We start from the raw sequence: 20441 nt of genomic DNA, 5'->3' as shown, positions 1-20441 counted from the left end.
AACTTATAAGCTCCAACAACTTATAAAATATTTTAAGAGTTTATAAGTTGTCAAAATATTTCAATAATTGAACTTAAAAGCTAGAAAGAGAAAACTGAAGAGATATAAACTTGAAATGATATATTAAATAAATAACAAACCGTAATTAAAGAATATTTGTAAAATGTTCGTAGCATATAAGATTATGAAAAAAATAAATTGGAGTAGAAGAACTTATTTTTTGATGAGCTTATTTTCACAACTTATAAGGTATTTAAGAGCTTATTTTGCCAAATACTTTCAATGAACTTCTAAGCTCCTAAACACATTATAAGTTATTTTAAAGAGCTAATAAGCTCAGCCAAACACCCTCTAAATTGATTTTGCAATCTCTAAAAAATATATCTGAGTTGGACAAATTGTGATTTACTAATAATTTTCCAATAACAGCCTCCTAAGTTCATGTCTAACCAAATTTCCACGAGCACACACTAATATAATTTCTAAAATATCGACCAAATTTTTGATCTTCTTCTCCATCTCCGACATGGTCAATCAAATCATAGTTGCAAACATGGAGTGTACACATAGAAATATTCAATGACATGTCGAACAAATTTAGGCAGATGAAAGTTTAGAGGTGTTGCAATTGCAAAATCACGAAAGGTGGTGATGAGATTCTAAACTTTTACAGTGTCATGTTGTGATGCGGGCTAAATGCCATGGTTTTAAAGGCAGCTAATCCATCGGAAAAGAGTAAAAACGATGCAAAAGATAGATGCAAACACAGATTTTACGGCATACCCATAAGGCTCCGCACAAGTTCAAGGATTTCACGTCGCATGTTGGAGACGAGAGACGGAGTTACCTGCTCTGTGATTGTGGGAAACCACAGATCCTCCACATCCTTTGGTGCCTCGCTGAAGTACCACTCGCAGATTGATCTTGAAATGGCTGTAACGTACAGGCCACAGTCATATCCGTTCACCTGCTTTGGGGAACTCGGGCAGTCAAGATAAGTGGCACGGGATGATGTGTAAGAAGCTACAGCTTTGTACACCCTCTTAGCGTCTGCAGTATTGAAGCTTGATTTGCTGCTGTCGTGATGCACAAAAGCATTAGTGTCTCTCTCAAACACGAGTAAGCTCCAGTGACTCCCGCCTTCTGCCCTAGTCACGTCTTCGTTGTCATTGATTGGGAATATTATCAGCTTTTTTGTGGACAGATGAAGGGGTTCCACGAAATCTTTGAGGCTGGCACTGTCGGGGCACTCTTTGATCCAGAAAGAAATTGAAGGCGGCACCAGGAGGATATCCTCAGACGGATAGCAGGATGTGAGGTAGCTAAAGTAGAATTCAATTATGCGATCATTGAGAAAATACCGGCCACTCAGAATGTCGAGATCTGATCGCCTCAGAACAACATCGTTGTAGCTGAGTATTTTGTCATTGGGCTTTTCTTTCTCCATTTTCAAGAGATGTTTCACACCTGAAAGGAAAACAGTAAGTTTTCCATACAAGAACAACACTCTGAATGAATTATAATTAAAAAAATTTGATCACTATTTGAAGTAAAATCCAATGTTAGAATTTTGCACAGACAAAAGAGAACATTTACTGTTCTAGAAATCTTTGTGTTCGTCCCTGTATTTGGGCCTAACAAAAAACAGCAGACCATCAACATAGCAATTTTGTCATTTATGCAAGCTGCCACTTTGCAGTCTGTTTCAATTTATGGACATGAATGACAGAATGAGTAGTTCAACTACTAGATGTTTATACAAGTGCAGCAGATAGCTGTGTCATTTGAATCAATCACTTTTTTATCTCCTCATGAACCAAAAAGTTATCCCTTAATGAAGCAACAAATATATCAACTCTCATCACAGACAATTAGGTGAAATGCAAGTACAAGCTTTTTATAACATTATAGATGAAAAATATGCTGTCAAAAAGGTCACGGAAAAGGCTATCAAAAAACCTAACTTATGGAAATAAGATCTGTGGGAACTGGGAAGTAAAAAGCAAGTATTGTGTAGCTTTGCTCAGGTTAATGTCAGCTCTGATGCCCTGTTCCACAAATTTCTTATTATAATTTAGAATGCAATATCCTAAAGTTTCAAGTTAGTGTCGTAGGTCTGTATGCCCGTATAAATATTATGGAACACCGATATATTATAAACTAAGATCCTAGATGAAATCTCTAGCATTTATTTGATCAAAATATTGTTGCTGCCAGACCTAGAGCCAAAGTTAACTCGAATAATAATAATCTATTTATTGAGCTGCAAGATAATAGCAATGCTTCAACTGTAAATGCTCTGAGCAACATCAGCTATAGAATTGAAATTTGGCTTATACATCCTGTGAAATGCACACTAAATCAACCATCCATTAACACACAATAAGTCAATAATAAACAAATCCGTGTGTATAAGCAAGTCTAAGGTATTTATGATGTTTAGTGTAGTTCACTAGATGCTTGAAATTCCTCAAATGAGTTTGATGAATACTTTCAATTTCACTGAATACAACATTATTTTCACATTCCAATTCATGAGAAGAAGGGAAAATTTCAAAATATACTGAAATTGATTGTGTTGTAGACTTACAGTGCATCCTAGCAAATGTAATTAACAGAACAGGACCACACAGTAGCACTAACATCTCTGCGAGACAATTTTCCGAACATATTGCGTTCAAAACGGAATGATCACATAAATACAATCACCAACAGGAGATCTCACAACAATTAGCAGGGGCAACATGATATCTACCTCAAATTCAAGCTAAAACCAGAAAATATGACGACAAATTCTCTAGTAGAAAAAACACTACACTATCACGCCAAACCGATGAAGTAGAGCAAAATGGTGGCAGTCACGTTGCTTGAAGGAAATAAAATTAATTTGCAGTAACGAGACGAATTCTTACAGGAAGCGGAGAGCAATAATTTCGATCACTTTGTAGTCTTCTGGAGCAACTGTGCTGAAAAGCGCGATAGACAACTAGTTAATTGAGCAAAATAAAAGGAATAGGTGAGAGAAAGAGGAAGAAGCAGCGAGAAAGGCACGCCGTCACGAGAAGCGAGGTATCTCCGGGAGGCGAATTCAGTAATCGACGACGGAAAATAGACGCGGCCAAGGATGAGGAGTCGCGAGCGCCATTTTTCTCTCAGTAGCGCAGCTCAATGTTGTTTCTCATGGTGTCTGTGGTGGTGGAAAAGAAACTGCCGTGGCTGAAGATCTGGTAAGCAGTTATATGGTTTTGAGGAACGCGTTTTTATGTATTTTCTTAATAGGCGTGATTACGTTTTATGTTGTTTATTCTCTTGAGAATTTGAATTTCATTGAAAGAAACTAATGTGGGTATAAGAAAAAAAGGGGTTAATTTCATAAAAGGTTACTAAACCATGATGTATGCATTAAAAGGGGCTGTTTTCTTTTCGAAATAGGTATTTTGTCTATTTTTTAACCTTATGAAACTCTCATTTCTAAATTAATTTGAGAGAGTATGATAATCGATATGAATTTTTTATCTTCTTGCTTAATTGCTTAAGCCTAGTGGGTTCAACAACTACATGATTTTGTCTATCATGTGCATGTGTCTATCTATTAGTTCAATCTAATTATATGTTGTTCATGAATTTTATGTTATTGGTGAAACCAAGAATTTGAATTTGGAGGGCGACAAATAATAATATAGATATAAACGTAAAAAATAGTTAATACTGAAATTAATATGCTTTATAATATTGTTCAATTTTAAACTCATACGTATTAAATAGAAGAGCTCGAGGCAGAACGCAAAACAAATCGTGAACTCGAATAATGAATTGCGATGAGATTGAAGAGTCGAAGAGCGACGAAGAGGGAAAAAAAATACTTTTACTCTAATTCAATCTCTATCTAACTTTAGTGTAGTGAAAAAAGAAAAAGAGAAATAGGGTACAATAATTAAAAAAACATTAATATTGAGATTTTTTTTAATATTAATTAAATAAATTGGAGGTATGGTACGTACGGACCAATGTACATATATTATTAATTCTTACTTAAAAATAATCATTCTCGCATGATCCTAAAATTATACACACATATAAGCAATGCATAATCTTCGATTATATTGGAAAAGCTGAGTGGTATAAACATATTGTGGTTGCTGTATGGGAATCAATTAGAGCATAAATTCATTTGAGTGGTTGCCAACAAGGCAACAACGTTATCTATTCCTATTTATTTTTTGTTTTTTTGTTTTTCCCTTAAAATCCTCTTACTTTATTTTTTCAGCTCGAGTCATTTATGGGATCATTTGAATGATTTTATAATAGAAATTTCGTGCTAAAATTATTTTGGAAACAAATGAAAGAAATAGGTCGTATTTTAACAAGACTGTATATTTACCCACGTGCATGCAAATTGTATTATGAAGAAAATTAAAAAGAAACAACAGAAATTCATCTATTTCCCAATTTCGCGTCCAGTCTCGTCCTGATCCGCATCCCAGTCCTCGACCTGTCTCACCTAAGTTTTTACCTTATATAAAATATAATTACACCATATATAAATTTTTATTACAATAAGATTAATCAAATTCGTATCAAATTTTAAATGTAAGGAAATTTTAGAAATTGAAATTTTATATTTTAAGCAAAATGTGCCCAAACTATTTCGAAGATCAAAGTATTTAATTTCTTATATTAAAACCCCAATTAAAACACTTAATTCGACGGTTAATTTTCTTATAAATACACGAATCATATCAAAAATTTGATTTTTAACAAAAATCTATTTGTTGAGGTGAATAAATATATAAATTTTCAATTTTTTAGAATTTGACACGAGCCCAAAATTTATTGGCCAATAACTTGGTTGTTTGGAGTTTGATTGACAATTAAAATGTATCGTTGGATACTTTTTTATTATAGCTCTCATGATGTTCATATTGTTGAATTTTAGTCACTAAAAATAGTTGAAAAAAACAAAAATATAGAGCTTCATAACATCAACTTTTATGCTATTTTTCATCCACTTTCCGTCAACATATTTCTAATGGTATATTCAGATGGTAAGGGGTGAGTATTTTTCATAGACATATTATGGGGTGGGTAGTTTCCCCTATTAACACTATTCAGATTATCAATCGAACTTCAAACATCAAGTTATTGACTAACGGATTTTGAACTCAAGTTAAATTAGATTTTTTTTTAATTATGTAATTTGATAAAAGAAATTAATTCAATAAAAAAATAAAATTTAAATATACTTAGTATATTTGCAGACAATTAATCCCTTATTTACAAAACTTGTTTTTTTAAAAAAGGAAAAAAAAACTTTTATTGAAAATCTTTTATTATAAATAAATTATCCCTTGGAATTTCCACGTTTTGACGACTTCAAAAAAGTGATGCAGCAGCGTAGCGTGAACAGTATTTCAATCTTCCAATTTACTCATCTTCACGACTTCACCCCAACCCATTAAAACGGAAAACGACACCAGAAATTCTCCCATGGCAGTTGCCTTCTCCACCACCATCTCCACTGCCATCAAATTCACTTCCAACCTATACATACACATATACGTATAACTCAAATCTCCCGCCTCGCCAACTTTCTCGCTCACACACACTCACACGCAACCGAGCCTGTCTCTCTCTGTTACGTTAATTTGATCGAATTCAGATCTGAACGAGGCGTGAGAGCGACCAATTGTGATCCGAACAGTATCGACCAAAGCGGCGCCTGGAGGTGGTCGGAGAATGGAGTACATCGACAGATTGCCGAGCATGGATCTGATGCGCTCCGAGAAGATGATGCTGGCTCAGCTGATTATACCCGTCGAGTCGGCTCACCGCGCCGTCTCCTATCTCGGCCAACTAGGTCTCCTCCAATTCCGCGATGTGAGCTCAGATCCTTTTGTTTCACTGTTTGCCCTCTGATTTTCTGTTTATACTGGTAATTAGTTGGTTTCCGCCTCTTTGTTGTTGGTGATTTTTAGTTTCTGGATCCGCTGTTTTATGTAGGTTCAGTGAGGAATGATCTAGTGTTGCCACTGATGTCTGGCTTGTTAGGATTGGTTTTTTCTATAATTAAGTTGCGCTTCTAACAATATGCTTTGCGCCCAATATATGCACCGCTGATTCCGGTGGTATGCTTATCAAGTTAGTCGCCTGGGAACGGTTGATGACAGTGAAGGGTTTAGACCAATGAATAATTAATTGATGATGTGATCTAGAGATGCACAATGCGGAAATTCACCGTGAATTCCATTCACCTTGTTTCGATTTGTTTTGTTGTTTAACATTGTGTTAGCAAAATAAAATCTGCACATAGCTGGATTTCTTGAGGTGTTTTAATAGGACATGGTTTAATGGAAATATTGTTATGCTCAGGATAATGTAAAAGACACTACTGATGGTCTGTTCTATTCTTGCGGCAGTTAACAGGCATTTTATTTCTTAAAAGGCATAGATACTGGTATTCTTACTTGAATCATGATAGTTAGGATGTAATTGGACAACTACTCGGGATTATTTTAACTTAATTGATTAAAGTCCTCGCTAAATTCGATCTTGGTTATTTTATGTTTTGATTGTTACTATAAATCCACTCACCCGTGTTATTTAATTGGCAGTTAAATGATGATAAAAGCCCTTTCCAGAGAACGTTTGTTAACCAGGTGACATTCACGAATTCCTATTGGTTGATTACTTGTTTTAACTTTTAAGATATCCATGCTCCCCACTCTCTCTCTAGTTTTGACAAATACATTTGGATATAAGATAAGTCAGGCAATGGCATTCTGTTTTCCGAATGTTAAATGCTTTCTCCATTAAATAATATAGGAGACAGTTCAACTCCATGGTAATTATGCTCTCTAACAATTGGTAGAGGAAAGAACACACTCTTAACATATGTTGCCTGAAGCATGTTAGAAGAGCATTGTTGCTTGAGGGTTCTGGAGACTGCTTTCAGTATTTTTTACTGTATTTGTTCATGTATTATCATCCTTAATATGCACCACACATCTTTCTCTTTCTCATAATCTGTTGCTTGAAGAGTTGATCACCCGTTTTTCACTGCTAGAAGCCTATAATGGTCTACCTTTCGGGTTGGGGTTAGAGGTGGTTGAGTCTCATTAGGTGTTTGTACTCTCCTAAGGCCCATTTTCTGGAGAATAATGCTCATGTATGATAGTTCAGATAAGCAACCAGTAATCTACTCATGTATGATAGTTCTGATTTTACTTGCAATATAATATGACAAAGACTAGTTATTCACGTTTTCCCATAACAATTTTTTTGGACTACTACTAAACTCATCTAGCCTTCATTGAATTGAAAGTGAATAGGTACATCCTATTACACTCATATTCAGTCCTTGGGATTATTCTCCTCTTACTGGCACATTCTAGATGTCTTAGTAGTTCTTCTTTAAATAAAAAGGAAAGAGTGATGAAAAAACTTGGGGAGACCTTCTAGTCCTCTCTGAATTATTTTCTTGAATTTAATCAGAAAAGACCTGAGGTGATTGCTTTCATTATCTGAGTTGTTTCTCTTTACTTGTTGAAATTTATTTTCGATAATTGGATATAGGTTAAAAGATGTGCTGAGATGTCCAGAAAGTTACGTTTTTTCAAAGATCAGATACATAAAGCTGGTCTAGGGCTATCTCCACATCCAGCTTCCGAAACTGATATTGAATTAGAAGAATTGGAGGTCTGCTTCTTTCTATCCATTTTCATACCTCTTGTTATTATCATTGTTAATATTATTGTAATTATCGCAATTACTATTTGTTACTTTTAAATTATCTAAGCTACAAAACTCCACAAATTTTTCCCTTTCTCTTCCCATGCTCATTACTTCCAACTATTTTTAAACTCTTTGACTTTAGGCTGGACTTGCTGAGCATGAGCACGAGTTAATTGAAATGAATCATAACAGTGAGAAGCTGCAGCAAACATATAATGAGTTGCTTGAGTTCAAGATGGTCCTACAGAAGGTATACTGGCAAACAGTCGATGTCTTCCTTTTCCTTTTCTCTTTGTAAGCAGAAGAGCTTTCTTTTAAGGTAAAAACTTGATAAATAAATGTACATGGATAGGATCTAAGACTACATAAATCTCTGAACTGTTAATACTTTTATGCTTATCAAGAAAAGTATCACTTTGCTTCTGAAGTAATTCAGAATTGATGATGTTCCACGGTAGTCTCTCGACTCTCTCCAGTTGGAAAATTTTAGACCAACCTAATACTTTCTACAGTTTGCAGATCATGAGTTCATCCACAACCTTCAACAAAGAGCTAAAACTATATAATTAATCTGTGACATGTGGCTAAGCTAAATGAGGAAAACAGATTACCAGAGCATTCCTCTTGCTGTTTGAACCACATAGTGTAACTAGATTAGCTTATTGAATCCAATCCTCTTTTTCTGGGGAGCAGTTTCATGGTTTCACGATCTTGTAGCAGGAACTATCAGAAGCAGTTGAGCTAGTATCTCTAAATCTTCTGTTTTTTAGTTAGTGTTATCATTACGTATAAGCATTTAATGGGTGATTCCAGGCAGGTGACTTTCTTATGCCCGATGGGAATCATTCCGCAGCACAAGAGACAGAATTAGATGAAAATGTTCATATAAACAATGGTTATGCCGATTCAGCATCACTGCTGGAACAGGTATTTTGTAATCTGATGAGTTGCTGCTTAACTACTTTTATGATTAGCCAACTGCTCCAGTGTTGTATTCATGTAGGTTTTCTAATTGCAGGAGATGCAACCTGGAATATCAGATCAGTCTGGTGTGAAGTTTGTAAGTGGTGTAATTTGTAAATCTAAAGCATTGAGATTCGAAAGGATGTTGTTTCGTACAACCAGGGGAAATATGCTTTTCAATCAGGCACCAGCGGATGACCCAATTGTGGATCCTGCATCAAATGAAATGGTCACTATTTTCCCCCCCTTAATAATATCTACCTTTTCTTATTTGAATACTGAGTTCAATTATTAAGCAATCAGAAGAAGCTGAAATGCCACTCCAAGAGTTAAAAAATGTACTATCTATTTCCCATGACCAAGCACATGTATTCTAAACTAATTGGTTCTATTTATTTTAGAATTAAAATTACTTCTGCACTTTTTCAATGTCGGGATATTGTGATATTTGGGAATTGGGGTCACTTTTGTTGATGAGGCATTACATGTTTTGAATAATGACGTGTTCCTCTGCATCTGCAGGTTGAGAACACAGTTTTTATGGTATTCTTCTCAGGCGAGCAAGCAAGGAAAAAAATCCACAAAATTTGTGAAGCATTTGGAGCAAACTGCTACCCAGTTCCTGAAGACTCAATCAAGCGGAGGCAAATAACTAGAGATGTATGTTGCCAAATAGATTGCTGTTGTTGTTGCATTTTGAGAATACATTATCCATGTTTGATCCTTAGGAGGCGTTTGGTTCGAGTGATACGGCATGATTGAAAAAATAATCCATCTTAATCAGATGTTTGATTTGCATGATTCGACCAGTGATGGATAGCTCAGTCTGTAGACTCTGCAATGATTATTTATCCCCCAAAGTTGGGTTGATTATTTAATCATCTTCTAATCCTACTCTATACTATCAATCTTATCTATCTCATCCACCAAACCAAATGCCTCCGGTAGTGTATTATGTTGTGATAAGATATATGGGGAATTTTTTTGTTTCCAAATTGATATAATGCAACAATTGATGCATTGTTTTAGTTGAAAATTGAGGAAGAATTTGGAGTTTTATCCTTGTAGTCAATGTATTGAAGTTGGTTAATGTTTTATTGAAGTCAGTTGATTAAATCCTAGTCGTGAAGTTGTGCGCACTGACGTCACTTTCTTAAGTGGATTCTACTGCTCGTGTTCAGTTTTATTTATGGCATTAGAAAAGAAGTGGACCTATTCTTACTATTTTTTCATTTTCAGGTTTTGTCACGCTTGTCTGAGTTGGAAACAACCTTAGAGGCTGGCCTTCGACATCGAGATGCGGCTCTGACCTCTATTGGGTTTCAGCTTACAAAGTGGATGAATATGGTCAGATTTCTTTGATTATTCTTCTTATGAAACTCATTTGACTCAACACCATTTACTTGACTTACTTTCTAGGTAAGAAGGGAAAAGGCTATTTATGACACATTGAATATGCTGAACTTTGATGTCACAAAGAAGTGCCTGGTCGGTGAGGGTTGGTGTCCAATATTTGCAAAAACTATGGTAATATTTATACTGTAGTATGTTACAAATTTGAGATAAACCTAGAGTAACTATTTTGTTTCATAAAAAAAGTGAAAGGGACTTATTCCATAATATTGCAGATTCAAGATGCTCTGCAACGTGCAACTTTTGATAGTAATTCACAAGTGGGTATAATATTTCATGTGATGGACTCAATCGAATCACCTCCTACATTCTTCAGAACCAACCATTTTACAAATGCATATCAAGAAATTGTTGATGCATATGGGTAAGTCATGCGTAATCATATTTTTCTGGATGTAAAAACTTTCTCTGGCATCTTTGTACTCTATTTGTTATGTTCTCATCAATGTATTAAAGTAAATGTGTTTGTATAAGAGGCTGTTTGTTTGAGATTTTGGAGAGTTGGGACTTCAGGAATTGAGAGAACTAGTTTTGGGAGAATTGATTCGATGGTTAATGTTAGCATTTTTTTTTTTACAATTTTGGGAGAGAAGTTTGATTATGGATATCAAATCATGTTTGTGAAGTTGTTGGAAAATTTGTAATCGAGTAAAAACTAATATTTGAATTCAAAAAGTGAGCACCAAATTTCACTACGGATGAATCATGTTTTGAAAGTGATATTAGAATTGATATATTTTTTTCTCAATAAAGTTGTCGACCAACATCCTCTTCAATCGTTTCTTATTCAATCTAGTTTTTATTTTATATCATGCGTTAGCTCAAGGTGCTCTATGTTCTAGCCCTGAGGCACTGAAAATAGACAACAAAAAAAAGTCCCTGTAACATGACAACCCAAAGACTGCTTCAACATATGGGCTTGCCATGTAGGTAACTAGGTGCTTCTGCTTTTAGTATCACTCTCGACTGATGACTGTTCACTAAATAAGAATGCTGAGTGCATTGGAGGTGCATCACAATTCAGTCTTTGAAACCCATTTGTTAGCAATGATTATTGTATTCATCTTTGCGCCTTCATGACTGGATATTGGTTCTCAACATACAACATGGCATGAGGCTGGTTTGAGGCTTTGGTGGTCATGTTTTGATGAAAACAAAGATGTGAAGAATGCTCTGTGCAAGTATCTTAGTTTACAATTGTACTTTATACGACGAGATTAGAAAATATAATACTCTCAGATGTTCTCCACTTATGCAAACCTGTGAGGAGAGGTTACAGGTTCTGTTTAGGAGAAAATAACTTATAGCTGATAGCTGAGGGTTTTCAACGATAAACTATTTTGATGTTGACTGATTTTGGCTTAATATTTATTGCTCTTTGTTTTAGTAATTTTCAGGAACTCAATGCTTAATGTGTAATGATATTTAACTCTCTCCATGTATGTCTTAACTGTAAAATGGAAAGGCACTGATAAAAGTACTTTACATTGCAGAGTTGCGAAATATCAAGAGGCAAATCCTGCAGTTTATGCTGTAATTACATTTCCATTTCTTTTTGCTGTGATGTTTGGGGATTGGGGTCATGGTATATGCTTACTGTTGGGAGCTTTAGTCCTTATAGCACGCGAGAAAAGATTAGGTTCACAGGTATGTTATAACATCCTTTTCTCTTTTAAAGGATGTATTTTCTGTTTATATATGTACATACAAAGATTGTGGATGCAATATTATTAAGATTCAAGTTGTCCCCTTTTTAAGTGAAGTCAAAAAATATGTGACATGCCTAAAAAATTTCTTGGTCTGATACACTATTAGGTATGTGTTCAACTGAAAGGAAAGTTATAGATGAAACTTGGAAAAGCTCTGCATAAACCATGTTAATTTATCAAGGAGGCAAATAAATAAATGTAACAGAGCATCCTAGGTATAGACATGTAGTTGTTTTAATCTGAATTTGGTGATTTGCCATTTGATGCTTATGGTGAGGGTTGAATAAGTACAATGCTAAAGAAGGCAAAGGTCCTTGCAAGAATAGAACGAGTATAAGTAATAAGGAAGATTGACCCACCACAAGTTTTAGTTATTTACGATGGTGAGACAAAGTTATCCTCAGCTATTTTTCTTCTGCTTTATTTCTTCATATACGCATATGCTGCTTCATTGTCTTACATGTGGCTATTTTTTTTTTGCTTTGCTTCTTCCTAATTGTTTGTTTTTACCAGAAACTCGGCAGCTTTATGGAAATGCTATTTGGCGGTCGATATGTCCTCCTTCTGATGTCTCTGTTTTCAATTTACTGTGGTGTTATATACAATGAATTCTTTTCCGTTCCTTTTCACATATTCGGTAGTTCTGCCTACAAATGCAGAGATGCTACATGCAGGTACGAGTCAGCAATTTCTCTGGTCATTGAGGTGGTTTCTTTTCTTTCAATTATTGGCTAGAATTAAAGTCTTTTGTCTTCTTTCCTCCCTGCTATGTACTTCTAGTGTTCTATAAAGAGAATAAATAGGAACGGGGGGGGGGGGGGGTTCGGGATGAATCATTGTCATTTCTCTGAGAAAAGATTGAGATTGACATATAGAGAGCTGAATAGTTAATACACTTCCTTAGCTGAACTTTTGTTTGCTAGATCCCATCAGACTCTGTTAATTTAATTGGAAATTTCCATAGCTCTTTCTGATATTTCCATGCCTCTGGGATCTCTGCCATTTACTTTCACAATCATCAATGTATTATTCCTTTTTGATAAGTCATGTTGATCTTTGTACTTAAATTTGTAAATCTCATTCTCTTGCTCCCTGTTATGTCTTAACAGTGAAGCACGTACAATCGGTTTAATCAAAGTTGGAGATACATATCCATTTGGCGTGGACCCAAGTTGGCGTGGAAGTCGTTCTGAGTTGCCTTTCTTAAACTCTCTCAAGATGAAAATGTCTATTTTGTTTGGTGTGTCACAGATGAATTTAGGAATTTTAATAAGTTACTTCAATGCACGCTTCTTCAACAACTCAATTGATATTAAGTATGATCACTCTCTCTCTCTCTCCCCCTGCCCTACATGACTACAAGTTGTGAATGATCTACTGGATTATAGATGTTAAATGTTCTGCTTTGCTACCAGGTACCAATTTGTGCCTCAGATGATCTTCCTTAACAGCCTTTTTGGATATCTTTCACTTCTCATTATTATCAAATGGTGCACCGGTTCTCAAGCAGATTTGTATCATGTGATGATCTACATGTTCTTGAGCCCTTTTGAAGAATTGGGGGAAAATAAGCTGTTCTGGGGTCAGGGCGTGCTTCAGGCATGATCAATATTGAATCTTCCTTTGATTTTGCTATGTATGTAAACACAATAATGCAAAGTTTAACTGATGTAGATCATTGATAAATTTAACAGGTTATATTGTTGCTCGTAGCTGTTATTGCTGTCCCGTGGATGCTCTTTCCGAAACCCTTTATTTTAAAGAGACTTCATACTGAGGTATCCTATGCACTCATTGTTTCTGTTCTTTCCCTTCAAACTGCTTTTCATAACTTACCTTACCCATCCTGGTAAAGGTTGTAAACTCTTTCCTTTGAAACCTGTAGTTTTTTGTTTGCAGTTACTCTTCATTATTGTATTCTCTTTCTTAATATCTCTTCACCCTTTTCTCCATGAAATATGCAACTTTTATGCATTAGCACTAGTTTCTTCACAAGAAAATGCACGATTCGCATGTTACAACTTACAATTCTTCAGAGAACCAGCAACTTGATATGTAGTACTAAATCATAGCGCTGAACTTACTTTGAACTTCTGAACATAATCTCAGTCTAAACTCAACCATGTAGGCTTAGTTCATCTTACATTCAACCAGGCTTATTGTAGTTCCTGAACATCTTGGAACCTTTATGATTGACTTACTTTGCCATTTTCTTATGCTTATCTAAGAGATTCCAAGGCCGGGCATACGGAATTCTTGGGACCTCTGACATGTATAGTGATGATGAGCCTGATTCTGCGAGACATCCTCATGGTGAGGAGGAGTTCAACTTTAGTGAGGTCTTTGTTCATCAAATGATACATTCGATTGAGTTTGTACTGGGTGCAGTTTCTAATACTGCATCATATCTTCGGTTGTGGGCACTAAGGTAGACTGGTTTTAACATGCTGTTGTGCTTATCATTCATCAATGGCTTAATTTCATTTTGTGACTGTAATCCTTGTCTTGTTACAGTTTGGCCCACTCAGAATTATCAACTGTTTTTTACGAGAAAGTCCTCCTGCTCGCCTGGGGGTAAGTTTCTGCATAGTATAAATTGAACAAGTTGCATAACTACTCTTTGAGTTATGCAACAACAAAAAAATTGTGTGTGTGTGTGTGTGTGTGTGTGTGTGTGTGTGTTGGTCTAGTGGTAGTGTGGTTAATGCCTGAGGCCAAAGATCTCAAGTACCGTTATGCGATCTTTGAAATCATTTGTTCTTGCCCGGTTTCACTTTGCTCAAATTTATGTCATATAATCTCATGGTTAGAAATTATGTATAACTTTCTGACCAGATTACTCCACAAGATTAACTTGCTAGGATAACATACTATGCTTCATCTCGAATATTTTCCTTCTAAAATTTACTGAGGATAATGTAAATGATGCAGGTACAACAATTTCATGATACGTCTAATCGGGCTGGCAGTTTTTGCATTTGCAACAGCATTCGTACTACTCATGATGGAAACTCTGAGCGCGTTCCTCCACGCCTTGCGTCTACACTGGGTGGAATTCCAAACTAAGTTTTACAGTGGGGATGGATATAAGTTCAAGCCCTTTTCCTTCGCCTCGCTAACAGATGAAGATGACTAGTCCTTTTCTTCCCTTTTTTCTATTTTTGAGAATTTTGGAGGCAGCAGGAAGAAGAAGAAATTTTGCAGTCGCGACGCACGATCATGATGATGAAAGTATGGATGAGGAGAGTCGTTTACTCGTTATTTTTTAACATGATACTAGTTTATATTAGACTTCTAATTGTAAGCCTTGACTCGAAAATTCTTTAGAAGCAAAACCTGGAGTTGTAAAGAGGGACCTTCTATATACGTAGATTCTCAGCCTTTTTTTTTGTTCTTAGCGACACCCATATTTGTACAACTTCTTATACAGAACTATTGCTCAAACACTTGTAGGCTATGAAACCACACCATTTTTATTTAATTTCTTTTGCTCTTATTAAATATTTCTTTCTGGTCTTGACTTCTTCAAACCTTCTTCAAAGTTCTTTTGTTGTCTGCTTTTTCTTGTTGGTTGTATTTAGAGTTCACGAGAAAGAATAATTTTGAGGATTCTCTTGTAACTTGTATCCAGAAGTAACGTTTTGCCATAAATAACTTCTTATGCGTGATACACTTAATTATACTATCTCTTATACTCCCTCCGTCTCGTTAAGCTTGAGAAATTTCTTTTTGGCAAGAATTTTAAGAAGTTACTCCCTCTGTCATATTAATAGCATCCCATTATTTTTGGACAATGGGATTAAAGAGTGTGCAAAAAGTAGATAAAATGGATTGGTGAAAATTATTTAAATATTAGGTATAGAGAGAAAATATATTGCCAAAAAGGGAATGAGACACTACTATTGGGACGACCCAAAAAGAAAAGTGGGACACTATTATTGGGACGGACGGATAGAATAGTATTTTGTGTGTTAAGTGTGAGTGAAAAAGTGAAAAGATGACTAAAGAGAAAAACTTTTGCCATATAAAAAAAGTGCTTAAGCTTCGTAGGACAACCGAAAATGAATACTGCTCAAGCTTTGCGGGACTCTCTCTCTATGACACACACAACACGCGCACAAAATGTACATTATTACACTGTATGTGACAATGCCAAACTTACTACTCCATTCATCTATGAAACATCTTCCTAATAGGAAGTGATACAAGTTTTAAGAAAAATTAGTTGTATATTTGATTAGTGGAAAATGAGCCCACACATTAGAAGAAATATTAATAGTTAGTGAGTTATTTTTAAAAGTAATGAGTCCATTATCGACAATGTGTGTAAATATATGAGAATTGTAAAGGCGATAGTTATTTTCAAAATTAGAAGAAATATTGAATGATGGCTAAATTATTATATTATTTAATCAAATGTGTAAGGAAATTCTGAATCATCGTATTTTTGCATAATAATTGCCACTAGTTTTTGCCATAAATTGCAAATTAGTGAAAGGAAACACCGAAATTCGGTAAATGAGCGCAAAAACATTAAGCTATGGAAGCCCAAAGACGCGCATTTATATATCTATAGTTTAAGGGGCTGACAATGACATGAAATCTTAAAAAAACTAAAAACCAAAACCCTTTGGATCAATGATCAATCAATCTACTCATTTCCTGAAACCTCCACTCAAATTCCTCATCATCTTCCTCTCTCTCCCTCTCTAAATCCCCACTGCGTGTTTGCATATGCTATGCGTATGGTGGCGCACGCTTCCGTACATGCTTCGGATGCCACGCGCTTCATCATTCACAATTCACTTCACTCTGCCTGTTCTCTTCTCCTTTCACTGTGTTTTTTAGTGTGAAAAAGGAAAAAAATCTGTAAATTTGATAGCAACTGGTTGTTTGATCTATCCTTTTACGGGTCCGGAAGCTGGAAATTGAGTTGATATGGAGAGGCGGTACACGAATTCTGATAATTGGTTGAATGAGCTTTACAAGAGAGAGACGGCTTTGTTCCCGCCCAGGATTTGCTCTCGCCGCCTCTCGGCTTCACAGGTTCGCTCTCGCTCACGCTTCTATCTGAATGTGCGTGTCGCTCAGTTCTGTAATCTGTTGATGCTTGTGTGTGTGTTGATGAGTAAAATTTGATGGTGGATTGAGAAGTATTGTTTGGATTAGTGAATTACTTACTGCGTGTTAGTGATCTGTTGCTTATTTTTGCTGAGATTGTTGTTTTTACATTTTCTGGTGCTTGATCATGTTTTTGTGTGTTGATGGGAATGATCTATGGGAATATGGCTGAGGGAGTTTGATTTTGGATTGGAAACAGGAATATTATGATGTTTGACTATGTCGATGCTAGTAGAGCTTGGTTCGTAACTCTTATCGGTATTGAAGTTCTTGCCAACTTCTGCAACTCAGAAGCTGCATATTTGTTCTGTAAAGTGAGGTGTTCTCTTCAATTATTAAAAGCTAAGTGAAGTAAGCCTGGAAGGCCTTAGGGTTTGTATTCGCCATAGCGTTGTTATGATCCTACTTGAGTCCCATATTGCTGAAGTAAGCTAGCTTTTGGGATGAGTTCTGCCCAATAGTTGTAGCAAACCGTCTTGCATTCAATTTTGTAGATGTCCGGCTGTGCTTTCTGTACATGGAGACATGGGCAGCTTCAATTGGCCGTCTAAATTTTTATGATTTTTATTTGTGGAAATCAACTGAAGAGGAAAGTGGATAAGACTACATGAAAATATGCCATTTCACTGAACAAAATATGTGGCCTACTTTCATCCAAGGAGTAGAAGTCAACAGATTGCCATTTTGCAATCTGCAAACAACAGGTGTCCGCCATTTTCTCTTTCCAACTATAGTTGGAGGGAAACCTTACCCTGAACATAACAGGGGAAGGTTAAAAATCTGGTGGATCCTCCCTATCTTGTCTTGGTAGCCGGGAAATAGAGACATTCTATATGTAAAGTAGGGCTTTACATAACAGAAGACTTTATGATAGCCATTTGGAGTGCCGTGATGTGATTGACTGGCATATGCAGCATGTGGGCACTCACTGGTTTAGAATTCCGCTGTTGGAAATGGCACTACTTGCTTTTTCTATCATAAAGGAGGATGTTCCTAGCTGCAGACATTAAACCTCAGCCCTGATGACTAGAATAGAATGGCATCTGTAAGTCAATGTACCCAGATGTGCTCAACTCAATTTTTCCCACCAAAATAATAAGCTATTTTCCAGTTTTCTCATAAAACCAATATCAGTTTCCTTTTCCGGAGGCTACCATCATTGGCTGACTATGCAAAAAAATTCTGAAACAGTTCCTCGGCAATGTATGTTCTACATGCGGTGTCTTCAGTTATTTTTTTTTGCTCACTTTAGTCTTTTGGGTTCTTTCACATTTCCATCATAGTCTTTCCGGTTCTTGCACATTTTCATCAGGATTTAGGATGTTCCTTAAAAATATATGCTGTGAATGCATACACATATACATGTAATGTATATTTCTAATTTCTAAATGTATTTAATGCTTTATTAAATGGATCTCTATGACTCATTATTGTTTCCCATCTAAATAATAAACATGTATTGTTTTTTTTTTATAATAATGCATAATGTATTTGATTTTGGTATACTGCTTGGACAACAGTTCAATGTATCCAAACCAGGTCTAACCACTAAAGGTAGCATCACCAGTTCACTTTCCAGTCTGTTTATGAAATATAGACAATGAATCATGTCAGAGGCTTCTTTTTTGCTTGATGCAGGCTCTGATACAGCGCCTTGGTCTGTATGGGCAACTGAATGGTCATCAGGGATGTGTAAATGCAATTTCATTCAACTCCACCGGCGAGCTGATTGCATCAGGTTCTGATGACCGACAAATTATGCTCTGGGACTGGGCAGCAGAGAAACTTAAGTTGTCATATCAATCTGGCCATACGGACAACGTTTTCCAGGCAAAGTTTATGCCGTTCACTGATGATAGCAAAATAATATCATCCTCTGCTGATTGCCAGGTAATTTTACCAACGAGTACATTTAACCACTTTTGATATGTTCTACGAGCAATTCTTGAGAATTGGTAATAAGATTAGAGTATGAACAGTGATAAAACTCTCTAATGCAATAAGACGGTAACATCAGAAATATGTTCTCTGAGCAATAAGACATAAATTTCCTGTTGCAGGTCAGGCTTGGCCTGATACAGGAGAATGGTTCAGTAGAAACTAAGAAATTGTCTAAGCACCAAGGACGCGTTCACAGCTTGGCTATCGAACCAGGCAGTCCATACGTATTTTACAGCTGTGGGGAGGATGGTTTTGTCCAACACGTAGGCTTTCTAAGTGCTGATATCCATAGCGAGTTTCCATTAAATCCTGCATTATGCCCAACTCCTTATTTCTTTTGCAGTATGATCTACGAAGTTGCTCTGCTACCAAGCTTTTCTATTGCTCTTCATTCGCAGAAAACAGCCGGTCTTCAAGCGTCGGGCTGAATGCCATGGTTATTGACCCAAGAAATCCCAACTATTTTTCTGTAGGAGGTAGTGATGTTTACGCACGTTTGTATGACATCAGAAAATACCAAGTCAATGCATCAACTAAAGAAGGAAGCCCTGCCAACTACTTCTGCCCTCATCACCTTATTGGGAAAGACGATGTTCGCATTACAGCATTAGCTTACTCCAACACGAGCGAGCTGCTCGTCTCGTACAACGATGATCTCATATATCTGTTTCAGAGGAACATGGGTTTGGGTCCGAAATTCGCACCTTCACCGTCAGAAGACTCGCCCAGACCGTCGGAAGCACAAGTTTTCTCGGGGCACAGGAACTTCCGAACAGTCAAGGGAGTCAACTTCTTTGGCCCAAATGATGAATACGTCATCAGCGGGTCTGACTGTGGCCATATATTTATCTGGAAGAAGAAGAGCTGTGAGGTCGTCCGTATGATGGTTGGCGACAGGCACGTCGTGAACCAGCTCGAATCCCATCCGCTCATCCCAATGCTTGCTACCTGTGGAATAGAGAAGAATGTAAAGCTTTGGTCCCCCTCTTCAAATGATGTCACCCCTGTGCCTGACAATGTTCAAGAGGTAGTAGTATTGCACTTTTACGTGTTTCTCCGTTTCTTTACTCTGAAATTTCAATTTCGACATTTTTCCCATTTTCGAGCTGCAGATAATGGAAGGTAACCGGCAAGGCCGGGAGGACCATTCCCGGGTGTCCTTCACCCCCGACGTGATCATGCATGTTCTGCGACTCCACCGGAGGCAAGCACATGTGTACGTCGAGAGAAGGTACAACAGAGAAGATTCCGGAAGCGATGGGGACGATGATGATGATAGGGAGGAGGGTTACCTCTTAGGATTCTCAGATGGTGATCCTGCAGAAGATGGAGAGAACCCAAGAGAATGCAGCATTAGCTAAACCCCTCTCATTTCCATATTTCTATACTTAATATTTCCCTTGTTATGTTACTATATGTAAAATGTGTGGGATTTGAATAATTTCAATACTGCTATTCTATATGTGTAAATGAGTATCAAAGTTATTTGCATATTTTGTGGCAATAACTAACTAGCTTTCAAATCGGAGCTACTAACTGTATCTAACTTTGTTCATGACTAGC

At 36.4% G+C, this 20441-nt stretch overlaps 3 protein-coding genes across 5 annotated transcripts; 2 read left to right on the top strand and 1 right to left on the bottom strand.

Annotated features, from left to right (window-relative positions):
• Positions 1 to 596: 596 nt before the first annotated feature.
• LOC131000016 (NEDD8-specific protease 1) lies at positions 597 to 3372 on the bottom strand. Of its 2 annotated transcripts, XM_057925743.1 has the most exons (3): positions 3052 to 3221; positions 2913 to 2966; positions 597 to 1467 (listed from the first exon to the last, which is right to left on the bottom strand). In XM_057925743.1, the coding sequence occupies exon 3, from the start codon at positions 1445 to 1447 to the stop codon at positions 773 to 775; it is 675 nt and encodes a 224-aa protein (XP_057781726.1). In that variant the 5' UTR covers positions 1448 to 1467; positions 2913 to 2966; positions 3052 to 3221; the 3' UTR covers positions 597 to 772. The 2 variants fall into 2 exon arrangements, with proteins under 2 accessions (XP_057781726.1, XP_057781725.1); XM_057925742.1 differs by having other exon boundaries at positions 2913 to 3372.
• A 1999-nt stretch (positions 3373 to 5371) lies between these two features.
• Positions 5372 to 15297, top strand: LOC131000014 (V-type proton ATPase subunit a1-like). Of its 2 annotated transcripts, XM_057925740.1 has the most exons (18): positions 5372 to 5877; positions 6612 to 6656; positions 7573 to 7695; positions 7874 to 7981; positions 8545 to 8658; positions 8750 to 8923; positions 9217 to 9354; positions 9934 to 10041; positions 10114 to 10221; positions 10323 to 10471; positions 11601 to 11754; positions 12330 to 12490; positions 12926 to 13132; positions 13232 to 13415; positions 13511 to 13594; positions 14045 to 14244; positions 14331 to 14390; positions 14748 to 15297. In XM_057925740.1, the coding sequence occupies exons 1-18, from the start codon at positions 5737 to 5739 to the stop codon at positions 14950 to 14952; spliced, it is 2463 nt and encodes an 820-aa protein (XP_057781723.1). In that variant the 5' UTR covers positions 5372 to 5736; the 3' UTR covers positions 14953 to 15297. The 2 variants fall into 2 exon arrangements, with proteins under 2 accessions (XP_057781723.1, XP_057781724.1); XM_057925741.1 differs by lacking the exons at positions 5372 to 5877; positions 6612 to 6656; positions 7573 to 7695 and having other exon boundaries at positions 7876 to 7981; positions 8549 to 8658.
• Positions 15298 to 16327: 1030 nt separating this feature from the next.
• On the top strand, positions 16328 to 20366 carry LOC131000013 (uncharacterized). Its single transcript, XM_057925739.1, has 5 exons — positions 16328 to 16862; positions 18576 to 18827; positions 18998 to 19141; positions 19222 to 19905; positions 19991 to 20366. Exons 1-5 carry the CDS (start codon positions 16755 to 16757, stop codon positions 20237 to 20239), a joined length of 1437 nt encoding a protein of 478 aa, XP_057781722.1. The 5' UTR covers positions 16328 to 16754; the 3' UTR covers positions 20240 to 20366.
• The last annotated feature ends 75 nt before the right edge of the window (positions 20367 to 20441 follow it).

The sequence above is a fragment of the Salvia miltiorrhiza genome, chromosome 8, assembly GCF_028751815.1.
Source record: "Salvia miltiorrhiza cultivar Shanhuang (shh) chromosome 8, IMPLAD_Smil_shh, whole genome shotgun sequence".
NCBI lineage: Eukaryota > Viridiplantae > Streptophyta > Magnoliopsida > Lamiales > Lamiaceae > Salvia > Salvia miltiorrhiza.
The sequence above is the reverse complement of the archived record's forward strand: the minus strand, read 5'-3'. Positions and strand labels throughout refer to the sequence as shown.

Excerpts from the sequence above, each read along its gene's own strand:
- LOC131000014 (XM_057925740.1), top strand. The coding sequence starts at position 5,737 with ATGGAGTACATCGACAGATTGCCGAGCATGGATCTGATGCGCTCCGAG. Across the intron at positions 7,696-7,873 it reads TTGAATTAGAAGAATTGGAG|GCTGGACTTGCTGAGCATGA; the intron begins GTCTGCTTCTTT and ends CTTTGACTTTAG. Across the intron at positions 7,982-8,544 it reads TCAAGATGGTCCTACAGAAG|GCAGGTGACTTTCTTATGCC; the intron begins GTATACTGGCAA and ends GGGTGATTCCAG.
- LOC131000016 (XM_057925742.1), bottom strand. The coding sequence starts at position 1,447 with ATGGAGAAAGAAAAGCCCAATGACAAAATACTCAGCTACAACGATGTT.
- LOC131000013 (XM_057925739.1), top strand. The coding sequence starts at position 16,755 with ATGGAGAGGCGGTACACGAATTCTGATAATTGGTTGAATGAGCTTTAC. Across the intron at positions 18,828-18,997 it reads CATCCTCTGCTGATTGCCAG|GTCAGGCTTGGCCTGATACA; the intron begins GTAATTTTACCA and ends TTCCTGTTGCAG. Across the intron at positions 19,142-19,221 it reads AGGATGGTTTTGTCCAACAC|TATGATCTACGAAGTTGCTC; the intron begins GTAGGCTTTCTA and ends TTTCTTTTGCAG.